At 41.0% G+C, this 14,564-nt stretch overlaps 1 protein-coding gene across 1 annotated transcript in view; it reads left to right on the top strand.

Annotated features, from left to right (window-relative positions):
• The window catches only part of Atp13a5 (ATPase 13A5), a 132,041-nt gene extending 118,577 nt beyond the window's left edge, over positions 1–13,464 (top strand). The window contains exons 28-30 of the mRNA XM_032900053.1: positions 8,143–8,231; positions 10,730–10,810; positions 12,510–13,464. Of these exons, the coding sequence (XP_032755944.1) occupies positions 8,143–8,231; positions 10,730–10,810; positions 12,510–12,770 (431 nt within the window). The 3' untranslated portion in view covers positions 12,771–13,464. The remainder of the gene's footprint in view (positions 1–8,142; positions 8,232–10,729; positions 10,811–12,509) is intronic.
• The last annotated feature ends 1,100 nt before the right edge of the window (positions 13,465–14,564 follow it).

Below are 14,564 nucleotides of genomic sequence, written 5' to 3'. Positions count from 1 at the left end.
GGATATTTTCTAGTTCCATCCATTTGCCTGCAAAATTCATGGTGTCCTTGTTTTAAATAGCTGAATAGTATTTCATTGTGTAAATGAACCATATTTTCTGTACCCATTCTTTGGTTAAGGGACATCTGGGTTGCTCCAGTTTCTGACTATTATAAATAAGGCTGCTCTGAACATAGTGGAGCATATTCTTGTGGTATGGTGGACCATCTTTTGGGTATATACCCAGGAGCAATATAACTGGGTCTTTAGGTAGAACTATTTCCAATTTTCTGAGAAGCCTCCAGATTGATATCAGAGTGGTTGTACAAGTTTACAATCCCACCAACAATAGAGGAGTGTTTCTCTTTCTCTACATCCTTGCCAGCATGTGCTGCCCCTTAAGGTTTTGATCTTAGCCATTCTGACTGGTGCAAGGTTGAGTCTCAGGGTCATTTTGATTTGCATTTCCCTGATGACTAAGGATGTCGAACATTTCTTCAAGTGCTTCTCTGCCATTCGATGTTCCTCTGTTGAGAATTCTCTGTTTAGCTCTTACCCCGTTTTTATTTAATTGGGCTATTTGGGTTGTTACAGTGTAACTTCTGGAGTTCTTTATATATTTTGGATATTAGCCCTCTATCAGATGTAACATTAATGAAGATTCTTTCCCAATCTGTAGACTGCCATTTTGTCTTATTGACAGTGTCCTTTGCCTTACAGAAGCTTTTCAGTTTCATGAGGTCCCATTTATCAATTGTTGATCTTAGAGCCTGAGCCATTGGTGTTCTGTTCAGGAAGTTTCTTCCACTTTACCAATATGGTCGAGGTTATTTCCCACTTTCTCTTCTGTTAGATCCAGTGTGTCGGGTTTTATGTTGAGATAGCTTTTAAGGAACTGACAAGTTTACCTCTTATCTTCATAATGCTGGGACAGCTACATTAAGTCTTTTATGCCCCTATTGTCTCATCTGTGGAATGGGAGTATTATTATATGACCCCCCTAGTCCTGCAGTGAGAGTTAAGCAAAGCATTGTATGTAAAGGGTCTAGTGCAACACATAGCAGTGTTCCCACATTTGTAAAAGATGCTTTCAAAAGCGCCGTACTTCTCCAATCCATTTCTCTACCTAGAATAAAGCCAAACCCAAAGCGAAACCCCCAAAATGTTTGTAGCCACAATCAAGACCTCTGGCAGGAAAAGGAGCAAACCGGATTGGGTCCTTCCACACTTCTGTGAGTAGAAGTAGATGCTTTTAGTAATTGTGCCAGTTCAAGCAGAACCGTAGGAAATTGAGATGTGTGGGCATCTTGTCTACCACACGGCTGCCTTTGCTGTGTCAGCATTATACATAGCTCCATGTCAAAGCTACTCATGCGGCATGGGATGCAGCTTAGTTCCTAGAATGCTTGCACCAAACCCCGAGTTTAATCCCCAAACCACATGAAACCAGGAGCGGGGTCTCATGCTTCCAGTCCTGGCACTCAGGAGGCGGAGGCCAGAGCATGGGAGTTCCAGGTCATGGGGGAATTTGAAGCAAACCAGAACTATAAGTCATTTCAACTGGACTCCAATTCCCTTAAGGACAACAGGTTCAATTATTTGGTGAAATGTTTCAGCTTTTGGGATAGGGTTTAAATTGATTTCCAGAGTATTTGTAGTAATTTCCATTGGTATCAGTTGCTTTTTAGAGGGTCCTTTCATAGCAGTAGAGCTGGTAAGAGATACGGAAGTGCTGTACTGAAAACAAAATTTTGCTGATCTGCCTAGAGCTTCTAAAGCAGGGTGTTCATTTCATTTTAATTTGCATTTTTATCTTCAGTGAAGAGAAATATGGATCTGTATTATTAACCATGTCGTCTATGACTTGACTGCATATGTTTTAATCTATTCTCATATTCGATTTCTGCTACTCTCCTTATTTATCTGTGTGAGCCGTTTCTTCCTTTGTAGTTATTTTTTCTCACTGCCTTTATGCACAGAAGAGTTTTTTTCTAATTACAAAACAGAAGAGATTACACTTATTCATTTTTAAAATGTTTTAATGCTTTTTAAAATTTAATACAACCTGGTATGTTTACTGTGTGGGTTGTTAGTTTGCCCAATTAATCAATGTTGCTAGCATATTTTTGCTACTGAATATCTCATATTCCTTTCATTCACTCACTCCCCCACTGAGAATAACACTAGCTTCATCATATCTATGTTCATGTAAGTTATAGTTTCATTATAGATAATTTGTGGTAAACACTGTAAGTCTGTGTCGCCCTCATATATTATATATTTGTGTAGAGTTGGTCTGCTGCCACTCTATTCTATCCACGGATGCTACGTGCAATGGCACTTTAGAAATTATAGTCTCCTGGTTTATTTAATATGCAGGATGTGGGTGGTATACTCCCCTTCATATTTTACACCATCTCATTTCATGTTTTTCTTCCAGATGAATTGTAGAATTGTCCAGCTTCAAAGTTTCTCACCTGGGATCTTGACACTTTGGGAAGAATTTACCGATTGACCTAGTTCAATCTTCCCACGCAGGAGCAGTCCACAGTTTTTGCTATTTTCTGGTTCTTGTGACCAAGGTTGGACTAGCGGCAGCCTGACAGAGGAAGGGGCTATTTGTCTAAACTGTGTGCAGTGGCACAGTTCATCATGGCAAGGAAGATATGATAACAGGAACATGAGATGGCTGGCCGTGCTGTGATCACAGGCAGGAAGTCAAGTTGACGAGGAGTGGGCCAGCACCATAGCCGTATCTCAAGGCCTGCCCTACTGACCCACTTCATCTCATAGTGCTCCCCTCTCCCAGTGGTTCTGCAACCTTCTAAAGTAGTGCCCCCTAGCTGCACCAAGAGTTCAGAAGCGTGAGTCAACAGGGGATATTTCATAAGCAAAATACACCACACCCCGCCTTGGGTCACATTTCTTTTACTTATCCACTAACATCTGTAGTTTTCTCTACCATCTCTATTTGTACATTTAAGAGCCGAATCTTATGTGCATTTCTGTCTGTCTTATGAATGGCCTTTCCCTCTTGTGTTTATAAGCGAATGTCAGAATGTCATTGTGACATGTGAAGGATATACAGTCACTTTCAGTTTCTACCCATAAGCCTTCCTGACCGCTAATCCATTGAGCCTTGGGTGCTTTAGAAAAAGTGATTCATTTAATCATAATGAATTGCGAACAGAAATATTCCTCCTTTTTAAATAACCGAGTATCTCCCTATGCTTTCTAATGAATGAAGCGCAGAATTGAGGACACCGTTAGATAATATCAAACTAGTAGATAGACATACGACTCGATAAGGCTTGTAGAAAATTTCACTTAGATTGTTTTACATGTGCTTTTGGCTGTTGGTGAAATGGTCGTGGAAATTTTCTATTATGTAAAGAAAGCGCCCCTTGTTCGAATTAATGAAGAGAGATCTTCAAACCCAGTGTAGGAGACAAACTTCATACCATCATCTACCAAATCAATACACTTTTGTATCTTATTATCCAATGCTACAGATGTGTTAAATTAATATTTGTCATTGAATCATATACTTGAGAATATCCTACTTACTTGGACGACTTAAAACTTGTACTGAATTGAATTTTGTAGTGTTTTGAAGACCTACATTTCTTGCTGTATTTTTCAGGGTTTTTTTTTTGTTGTTGTTGGTTTTTTTTTTTTTTTTTTTTGTAGATTTTTTAGGTTTCAGTTTTAGACTTAAAACTGACTTTTCTTTCCTTGATAAAGATTTTAATAGATAGGAATGATTTGTTCCTTGACAGCTTACAAAAAGATAGAAGTGAATTAATTGGCTCTAAATCCTTCCTTGGAAACAGTGTTTTAAGGTTTGATTCAGGTTATACTGTTTTAAATAACTTAATTTTGCCCTTACAATACCATTTTATTTATATTATTAAACTTTATTGTAGAGTTTGGGGTAGACTTTCTTTAAAGTTTTAAGTACTTTCTGTGACTCTCAGTATCGTATTATCATTATCTTGATTATACTTAAATCTGTCTTAACCAACTTTCATTCGCTGTGACAAAATGCCTGGGTGGGGGGACAATTTCCAGACAGGAAAGCCTCAGGCTGGTTTATAATCTCAGAGATTTCAGTCATGGTTAAGGGACTCGATTGTGTCTGGGACCTGAGTGGGAGAGAGAAGGACAGGGAACAAAGTCGCTCATGTTCTGTAGGCCAGGATGCAAAAGAGAGTGGACAAGCAGGGGGTGGAGGAGAGGTGCGGGGTGGGGGAGCTGTGCTTGAGAAAGGGAATGGATGGGGAGAGAGAGAGAACCCAGGGCAAAATATACCCTTCAAGTATATGGTCCTGCTAACTATGGCTGCATTTTCACTATGACTAGTTTTCACCAATTTTCTACCCCCTCACAATAGCTCATTATACTGTGAGCCTATCAGCGGGGTAATTTATTGATTAGGTTAATGCCCTGGCTATCTCCGCACCTCTTAAAGGCGCTCCCTCTGGGCTGCACCGGAGACCACCCCCACGGGAGACCACGCCCCCCCACAGCTGAGATTTTGGATATTACAGGTCCAAATTGCAAGACTGTTGCTTTTTCTTGTTCGTGCTTTAAATGCATTATTTTGTTTTGTCTTGTTTTGTTGGTTAACAACGAAATAGCTCTTGGATTTTTAATTCTGTGTTGTTTTTTATTTTCTCGTTTTTTAAGGTTTGTTTTTTCCTTAGATCTGTTTTGAGTTGACTTCGAGGTTCATGTACGTTTCTCTATAAGACCAGAAATGCACCAGCAACTTTGACCTCATTTCTTCTTTGACCTAATAAGTTTCAAAATAGTGAGTTTTACTTATTGAGATAGCCGGTCATATTTTCCTTTCATTTTCTTTCCCATGTTTCTTTTAATGGTTCATAAACATATATTTGGCTTTCCTTTGGATCCAGTAGACTTTAATAAGTTTATTTTTTGTATACAGGGGAGGGGTTCAGTTAAACACTGTCACAGATGTCTATTTTGATAGTTGTGACTAGACGGCCTAGCCTCTGACTCTTGCTTTGGGGAAATTGCTTCAGTGTTCATATGTTATGCTCCTGTTTCCATTATAAACGCGCAATTATTGCTAAAGCAGTCTCATCCAATTATGTTACTCAAATTCCCTTTGTTCTTGAGTCTTTTTGGCATAGCTGTCTTCTCAAAGGATCTGAGATCGTGCTTCCTCTGATCTTATATTTTCTGTCAATGTCTGAGTTCCTCCTTTTTTCTCAGTTTTGAAGCAGTGTTTGAAAGTACCCTTGACTATTGTCAAAATGAATTAAGATCCTGCTCTATAGTTTAAAGCTATTTCTTAGAGTCCTTATTTCCAAATTAAATGTATTTCGTAAAGAGGATTTTCTCAGTACCTGGTACTTCAGTAGTAAATACAGGGGACTTTCACACAGGCCGACTGAATTAGAATTAGATGAGTTACAGCATGAGGACTTGAAGCTTAAAGGAAAGCTGACATCCCATGACAGACACATCTAGCAATTCTATCCAGTTGGGGGGTGTCCTGTGCGCGCCATAGTGCACATGTGCAGGCGGAGGACAGCAACCTGTGGGAAGGAGCAAGTGGATCCCAGGGAATCAAACTCAAGTCATCAACTTTGGTGGCTGGTTTCTATCCCTGGGATGAAACACCATGAACAAAAGCAAACCGGGGAGAAAAGGGTCAGGCTTACACTTCCACACTGTAGTCCATCGTTGAAGGAAGTCAGGGCAGGAACTCAGACAGGACAGGATCCCGGAGGCGAAAGTGGAAGCGGAAGCTGTGGAGGGTGCTGCTGACTGACTTAGTTCCCAATGCTTGCTCAGTCTGCTTTCTGAACTCAAGACCATCAGCCCGGGGACAGAAATGGCACCACCCACAATGGGCGGGGCCCTCCTTCATCAATCACTAAGAAAATACCCTACAGCTGAATCTTACGGCTGCATTTCCTCAACTGAGGTTCTTGCCTTTCAGAAGACTCTAGCTTGTGTCAAGTTGGTGTAAAATTAGCCAGGACAGCGGCAAATGCCTCTCCCTGCTGAGCCACATCACTGACGTCACTAATAAGTCCAAATGGGAAATGTTTTTATAATTAAATATTCTAATGTACACAATGTTTAATTTACTTAGTTTTAATTTATGCATATATGTTGTGGCAAAGTATATGTACTTGTGAATGAAGGTGCCCATGGGGTCCAGAAGAGGCCTTTGAGTCTCCAAGAGTTGGAGTTGGTGTTACAGGCAGTAGTGAGCCACCCTGTGCCGGTGCTGGGAACCAAACTTAGGTCCTTTTTTTTTTTTTGTCCGGAGCTGAGGACCGAACCCAGGGCCTTGCGCTTGCTAGGCAAGTGCTCTACCACTGAGCTAAATCTCCAACCCCCAAACTTAGGTCCTTTTTAAGAGTGATATACACTGTCAAACCCTGAACCATCTCTCCTGTCCCAGTGCACATACTATTATAGATTATAGACTTCTGAGTTATGTCAGAAGTCTTTGACAGTACTAAAATACATGATATAACTGATTTGATCTTAAAATAGCAAAAAAAATCTTGTTTTTCTTATCAGAGTTCGAGAGAAGTTCAACTTTATGAGGACAAGATACAGAGAAAGTACACATTTTTCTCCTGTAAACTAACAAGCGTATTACCAACCATTTCTTATTTGAAAGCAAGCTAGAGTGGTTTGTTGATATTTGCTTCTTAAAGTACTTACATCCAGAGGGTCCCATTCTTTCAGGTTTATCAATAGCAGCTAACCCAGGAAGATAGACACATTTCCCTATTGAATATTTTTACCAAAAACTGAAGTAAGGGAGAGGGCCTACTTTGCACATCACTAATCCAAGGACGCACTGAATGCACAAGACTCAGCCAGTTGCTAACAAGGACCACGCTTGTAGTAGGACTAGCTTAAGTTGCCTTTCCTTACCAACTTTTGAGTCCCAGTGATTCCACACCGGCACAATACAAAAACCACCTTGCTGTCTCTTGGGATCTTTGTACCACCACTATGGGCATACTGCTGTATTTGCGAGCTCTCCTCTCCTCTTCTCCCCCCTCTCTCTCCCTCTTCCTACCACCTCTGCCTCATACTTTCTAAGCAAGTGTGGTCATTCTTTTGGGACTGGGTGGGGAAATGCTAGGGTGGTTACTGGTGCTTAGAGCTGACAACAATTCTGGTGTCTTCAGAAATAATTTCTCTATCATGGTAACATTATGGTGAAGACTTGGGGTGATTGGGGCTTGTGGTGACATTCCAATCCAAAATATTTTCGGAGGTGCTATCTGCTGATGGCTGGACAGACACAGAGGCAGGTGGGCTTTTGGTGGTTAAGATGAGATTTTGACATAATTCATCCTGGGATATTTATGTCCTAAAAGTCAAGCAGCTGGGGATAGGGGAAGGGAGGAACCCAGTAGCTTTGCATATTTATCATTTGTAACTTAACCTCCCAAGTCAGCGTTCCAGAGCCCCAGAAATGGTCACTCCCGAGCTCGGTTGATAGGTCAGTGGAGATCATACGTATCAGAATAAACTTTGTAAAGGAGGATTCGTGAGTTTGAAGAAAAGTGGTACTTGAATTGGGCTCATAAAGTTGGGAGGGAATATGAAATGTACCATAACAGAAGGAATAGTGTCTATACAGGGCACTTAATGATGAAAAGCAAAGAAGCCAGGATAGGGGACAGAATGTAAGCAGAGAGTTGAGAAAGGCTGATAGACCTAACCCTGGAAAGCTCCAGGTGTCAGCCGCAGCTCTGACTGTACCTCCTTCTGGAACAGAAGACTCAGATGCTCTCAAGTCTGGATGCTCCCCCTACATATGTGTCTCACTAGATGATGGTGATCATGTGTAGGGCTTCTCTGGAAACCATTCAGATGGGCTAATCATGGCAGGGTGTCTCCACTCAGATACCCTCCGTAAAGACAATTCCCTTATGAAAGTTTCTATAACATACTCGATTCCATCTTTTTTTAAAAAAATATATAATAACACCTTTATCGTGCAAACATTAGGACATATTTTAAAACATATGATGATCTATCAAAACATCTGAAGATTTGTGGAGCGTTTACATAACATGAATTAATTGCTAGCGTGTGCCAAGTTCTCTGAAGGATTCTCTCAGCACCTGAAAATAATGTTTGGTGTTTCTTCAGATTTATTCTCGCTTCTGCTGACATCTGCTGTGGGCCTCACTATTTTCATTCTGTTTTCTGATTTTCAAGATCTATACCGTAGAATGGAGGTAAGTGTTGCACGGTGTGCATCTGTCACGACTCAGACGTGCCAAGGCTACGCTTGCACCGCAGTCTGTAAGTCTACCGTGACTCTATGCTCTCTAACCCACAAAACACCATGGACTTTTATTTTTTAGAAAATATTTCTCCATCCCACATACACTTCCATATTAATGGTGTTGTCCTTTTTAGCATGTTTATACTGTTCACACCTAAAATTTTGTTTAAGGCCAGGGAAAAGACACAGTGGGTAAATGTGCCTGTTCCCAAGCCTGATGATCAGAGTTCAGTCCCTGGGACCTATATGGTAGAAGGAGAGGGGTAACTCCCATAAATTGTCCTGTGACATCTACATGTGTTTTGTGGAATGTATGCCTCTGCAAAACACACACACACACACACACACACACACACACACACACACACACACACACCAGTAAAAAAAAAACCTTTTAAATGTAATCACAAAAGAAATGGGTTGGACAAGTCTTATTAATACCAGGAATTGCCCATAGTGAGTCTTATCTGAGTGGCCATCGTTTGGTCACACTAGTTTGAATGTAAGTTCATTAGGAAGTTTTTGAAGCTATCCTTGGGCAAGTCTTGTGGGAGATGTCTAGAAAGGAAAGGAGTATCTTGCTGTAAGCCTACAACTCTGAGTTGAAGATTAGCCATTCTTCACTGAGATGTAATTTGGCTTCAACCCATGCTTGAAGGGTACTAAAAAAATATAGCTTAAAAAACAGAGTAAGGAATTCTTATTGTTACTGTGACTTCCACAAGGACCTTTTGGAAGGGACATGGGTTGGTGAGGGTCTAGGTCCTGTCAGTTGAGATCTAGCCAGGCCAGGCTGTTTCTAATGGGCAGAACTTCCTAGGCATCAGGAGAAAGGCTAGAGGGCTTTTTGAATTTCAAAGAATGTCTTTGTTCCCGGCAATGTAGGGAACATGGGGTGGCGGGGATGAAAATCAAAGAAGGCTTGCATTACTGAGCAGGTAGAAGAGTCTTTAAAACAGAGGTAGGTGCTGTGCAATGGAGTGTGAAGAACAGAGAGGACTAGAGGAGGCAGGCGCCACCCAAGGCAGCCAACAAGCTTTGTACTTCCTGCCAAAATAACAGGGGAAACACTCAATGATCTTTGGAAGGACATTTCAAACAGATTAATTAAACAAGGGCAGGAAAGCAAGGGAATGGAGAGATGGGCAGGAAATGAAAACTCCGACATCTATACATAGCTTCAGAACGTGCTTGGTTGAGGAACAGAAGCGCTAAGCATGATGCTGGGCTGAGTAGTTCAGAAGTGAAGAACGTCTACTGTATAGGTGAATAATTCCAAACTGAGCATTCCCAAGCTGGAGATAGAGAAGTGCCTTCCTCACTAAGGTGGCCGTGGCACTGAGATCTAAGTGGACCAGAGTATGACCCAATTTCTCCAAAGCCAATATGTGCCTGTCAAAGCCCAGGTAGAGGAGGCTGTCTCTGCTTAGGGCAAACAGATGACCACATGGTGCCTTGAAACAGCCCATCCCAGGACATGGATGAGTATTTCAGGCCAGAGCAGTGGTTCCTAATCTTAATGCTTCAACCCTTGAATACAGTTTCTCACATTGTGGTGACCCACAAGCTTAAAATTATTTCGTTGCTACTTCATACCTGTAATTTTGCTACTATTATCTGACATTCAGGATATCTGATATGCATCCCAAAAGGGTTGTGACCCACAGGTTGAGAACCACTGAGTCAGACACTATGGGTTGGAGGTTGCTGTGCTTATAAACCTCAGATTCCTACACCTTCAATCAAACTTTCTGTAGGGTAGAAATGGGGCTGTATAGCTCTCCAGTCACTGTGGGTGTAGCTCTCACATCTAGCAAACATACATGTTTAGTGGTGTGTTTGTGACCCTTATAGTCTTTGTACAGGTTGTTAAACGTGCCTGGAGATGTTTGAGGCTAATAACATTTGTTCAAAACATCATTCTTAGTAAAACAACCTTTGTCTTTTGCCATGACCTATGGTTTTTTTTTACCCAGAAGTTAATTTTGCTGGAGAAAAAAAAAAAAAAAAACAATGGATTCCAAGTAGGTTTTTCTTTAGGACAGGAATCTGTAAGAATTGCAGAAGAATGGTTCAATTTTATGTCCTCTTCCCTGTGTTTCCAAGTATGAGTGAAGAAGGTCATGTTGAGTTCCAAATGTGCTCTGCTGCACTCTCATGGTGTTCTATTAACACAGCTGACAATTACCATCCACCCATCAGGCTACCAGAGGCAGCACAGGCCAGGAAGGGTCCATTTGAATTTAGATTCTGGCTTTGAGTTAGTAAGGATAAGGCAGGCCAACCTTCAGCTTTCCTCACAGCAAAGTAGAGAAACAAGTGCCTATCCTCCAACCTCCAGATTACTGCAAATACAGAAATTCTAAAAAAAAAAAAAATAACAAAAGGGAACTTTTTTCAAAATGTAAAGCGTGCAACCTATAATGATGCTAGTTGTTTTTTCAACAGTTCATCCCAACCACAACGTCATGGAGAATTTCAATTCTGGTGGCAGCCTTTGTCCAGTTCTGTGTGGCATTCTTTGTAGAGGTAAAGTATATGGCTCCTATAATTTTCTTTAAGTAGATATGTAAACTCAGGGTCTCATTTTCAACCTACAATCACTGTTTACAGCAACTACTTCATGCCCCAAAAAAGGATTAGTAAGACTTTCTTGAAAACTGGGCATGATCTTATTGAGAGAAGTTCTTCAGAGAATGACTTAAAATTCTTTGAAGGCTGCTGAGAAACATTCCTGGTATCTTTCTCCATACAAAGCGAAACACCAATTGAGCTCCAGTGCTTGTCACAAGAGGCATTGTATTTGATCCCTACTGTTTTCAATACTCTAGAAGTGAGGTCAGGTGACCCTGCATTTCTGACACACAAGGAGACCTTTAGACAGAGTGAAGGTGTCTTCAAGAGGCCTCCTCTAATTGGGAGAGAATGGAAGCCATTTTTATTGTCATCAACTGTGACCTTGAAGACCTTCTTACGAGTGTTACTCTTCTATTGAGTGCTATTATTAAATAGCTCACCCACACAGAAAAAGGCTTGGATGGTGTTTTATAAAAGGAATTAAAAAAATGACTCTTGAAGTATAAGCAAGTCTTCTGGGAGAATGGACCAATCAAATTAAGTAGGTGTGTGTGTGTGTGTGTGTGTGTGTGTGTGTGTGTGTGTGTGTGTGAGAGAGAGAGAGAGAGAGAGAGAGAGAGAGAGAGAAGAGAGAGAATTTCTTATATTCTTTAATTCAGGAATTCCACCTTTATCTCAAATTTTAAAAATATCACAAAATGAGACAGAAAAAATTTAGTCCTACTTGTATGAAGAGATTCATGATAGCATCATGTACAGCAGCAAAATATGATTCAAACGTTGTACTTCAATGCTTATGCTGCAATTTGAAGAAATGCCATATTCTTTAAAGATAATAAGATGACTATAGCTTTATGTCAACTACAATAAGCTATCTTACAAGATGCAATTACTCAAAAGTTGTAGCTGACAGAACATCTAGCAATAAACAAAGGAAAATACAAAGTGGAATCAGATCAATTCTACTGTTGTTTGTAAAAAATTGCATGCAGAAAGAATAAAAGGGAACTCAAAAGCATGGGAAAGAAAACAATTTTGAGGAACTAGAGAGACGTGGTGATTATGAGTGTTTGCTGCTCTGTCAGGGGCCTGATGTTGGTATCCAGCACCCATGTTGGACAACCTCCAACTCCTCTGATATCTTCTGGCCTTTGCAGATACTTGAATAAACACATACCCCTCTCCCACACACACATGTGCATACATCAAAATAAATTTTAAAAATGTGTTTGCTTCACACTACTCATTCAAGCAACAATCTTTGGCACTTTGTATGTGACGTGGTGGGACTCAGTTTATAGTTTGTTTCCCCTCCCCTCCCCCATCCCATGTCTCCCCATTCCTTCTCCTTTTGTTTTATTTTCTTGATAATGTGGTGTGTTAAAGTTAGTTTGAGTCTTCTAGTGAAAGAACTGTAAGTGAATCCCTAGCCAGGATTTCACCAGGAAATTGGAGAAGTGAAAGGCCTCGAGTTTTTAGCAGGTGTCTGTGCCTGGAAACATCTAAGTTTCTAGGAAAAACAACAGCAGAGGCAGCAACCTTGAGCTCGCTAGAGGAAGCTCAGGGTCCTAGGCTTCCAGGGCTAGGTGGCTGGAAGGGGCTTACTTGCATAAGTACAATAGTTTCACTATCATCTTCCTTGATTTTTCAGGATGCCATCCTTCAAAATAGAGAGCTCTGGCTGTTTATAAAGAAAGAATTTGGATTCTACTCGAAAAGTCAGTATAGGATCTTGCAGAGAAAGCTGGCAGAAGATTCAACGTGGCCTCCCACGAACAGGACAGATTATGCAGTCAATGGCAAAAATGGACTCTACATCAACAGAGCCTATGAAAGCCCTGAACAGGTCCCGAAAGGGAAGCTCAAGCTGGGAGGGCAAGCTTCAGAACAGCATTTTTGGACCAGACTGTAACTTGAATTGCAGTCACGCCTGATCCACAACATCACCCTTTGTCCCGAAACTAAACATTGTGGAAAGGAGGAAACTGCATACATATCCTTCTCTTCTCTCTCTGTCGAAGTATCCAATGCACTTCAACATAGCGACCCTTGCAGCAAAGAACTTAACATTCATTCTACCCTTCACTAGCTCCAGAGAAACCTGCATGTCTCAGATCACCTTTGTAATAACCTGTATTCATATTGTATTGTTCTAAATGGACAGCTCTCATGCAACGAGATTAGATGTATGGACATCGGATGAGAAGAAAAACTGAGAAAGCACTTGGTGTTTCAAAGTTAGAGTAACGTATTAATCGATGTAAGTTTCCTTAGTCTTACATTAATTTGTGGAGCACATTCATGTACATACATTGGCCAGGATTATAAGATTCCTCCTGGTTTGCATCTTTGGTGTGACTTAAGTGGGGAAATAAGATGAATTATTCCACCCTAGGTACACAGGAAGCCAGAGTGGTGTGGAAGTTGAGAACAGTAGAGATCGGTGCTAATCTTTTATAATCACGGCATGGGTGTTGCTAGGGTGTAAGCGAAATACACCAACTTGGTACATTTCAAAAGTATAGTGTATGGGGCTGGGGAGCCTAACAGTGCAGAGTAGACCAGAATAATGAAATAAACTTTTCAAATGTGTTTTTTTCACTTTACAAAGTGTGTCACATTCATATTATTATCAATGCACAAAAATTCAAATTCTAAGAACTTCCCTGAACTCAATCATTCATTGGTCATCTTAAAAACAAAATTCTTTAGAAAGGACCTACGATGGTTTTGCCCATATTATGAGAATCTCCAAGCTACTAGGCAACCTATCCCATCATTTTAATGACTCAAATCATCAAAAGTGTTTACCAAAGACAAGAACAGGATGCATCCTTCACAATGCATTCTGTACACGAGCCTTTAGTGTGTGTCATGTTTGCTGCGAGCCTGAGAGGAAATACTTCTGGTGAACACTTGAAATGGACTCCTAGGTTAATTTCTTTGAAGTGCTAAATCTAATGTTGCTGACTCAACAGACCTTCCACGATCATAGGCAGCTTGTCAACCAAACACGTGAACAGCAACCACCTGACTAACAGCACAATATATGGAGTCCCCAGAAGTTAGCGCTTGGTTCACCATGCCGAGGTCTTTAGTTTCCAACCTGTTAGCAAACTATGGCTGTGAGTGACATTATAAGCCCTGTGACTCCAACCAACAGCACCAACGTGCATACCTATGAAGACAAACGTTTGCCTTTAAGCTTGTTTGTATGCATAGCTGTTCAGAGAGTGATAGTTTTAAAACTGTCCAATTTACTAGCCGTAATGCTTAATTTTCATTGCCAACTCAATTGGACTTAGAATCGTGTAAGAGAGACATCTCTGGTATGTCTGTGTGGAGATGTTTCCAGAAAGTTTTTACTGAGATAGGAAGACTTGACCAAAATGCTGATCCGTGGATCTGGCCCTGATGGAATAAAGATGAGAAAGGGTACTGAGAGCCAGCGTCACTGTCTCTCGCATCATGACTGTGGACACGGTGTGATCCACACTCCACGGTCCACTGTGACCGTGTCCACAGTCATGATGTGATCAGATGTCCCGCTCTCCCAGATGATGAACTGCAATCCCTCTAATACTGTGAGCAAAGGAAACCCCTCTTTACTTAAATTGCTTCTGTCAGGTACTTAATAACATCAAGAAAGTACAAGAGAGAGGGAGGGGAGGGAGGGAGGGAGAGAGAGAGAGAGAGAGAGAGAGAG

The sequence above is a fragment of the Rattus rattus genome, chromosome 4, assembly GCF_011064425.1.
Source record: "Rattus rattus isolate New Zealand chromosome 4, Rrattus_CSIRO_v1, whole genome shotgun sequence".
Taxonomy (NCBI): domain Eukaryota; kingdom Metazoa; phylum Chordata; class Mammalia; order Rodentia; family Muridae; genus Rattus; species Rattus rattus.
The sequence above is the reverse complement of the archived record's forward strand: the minus strand, read 5'-3'. Positions and strand labels throughout refer to the sequence as shown.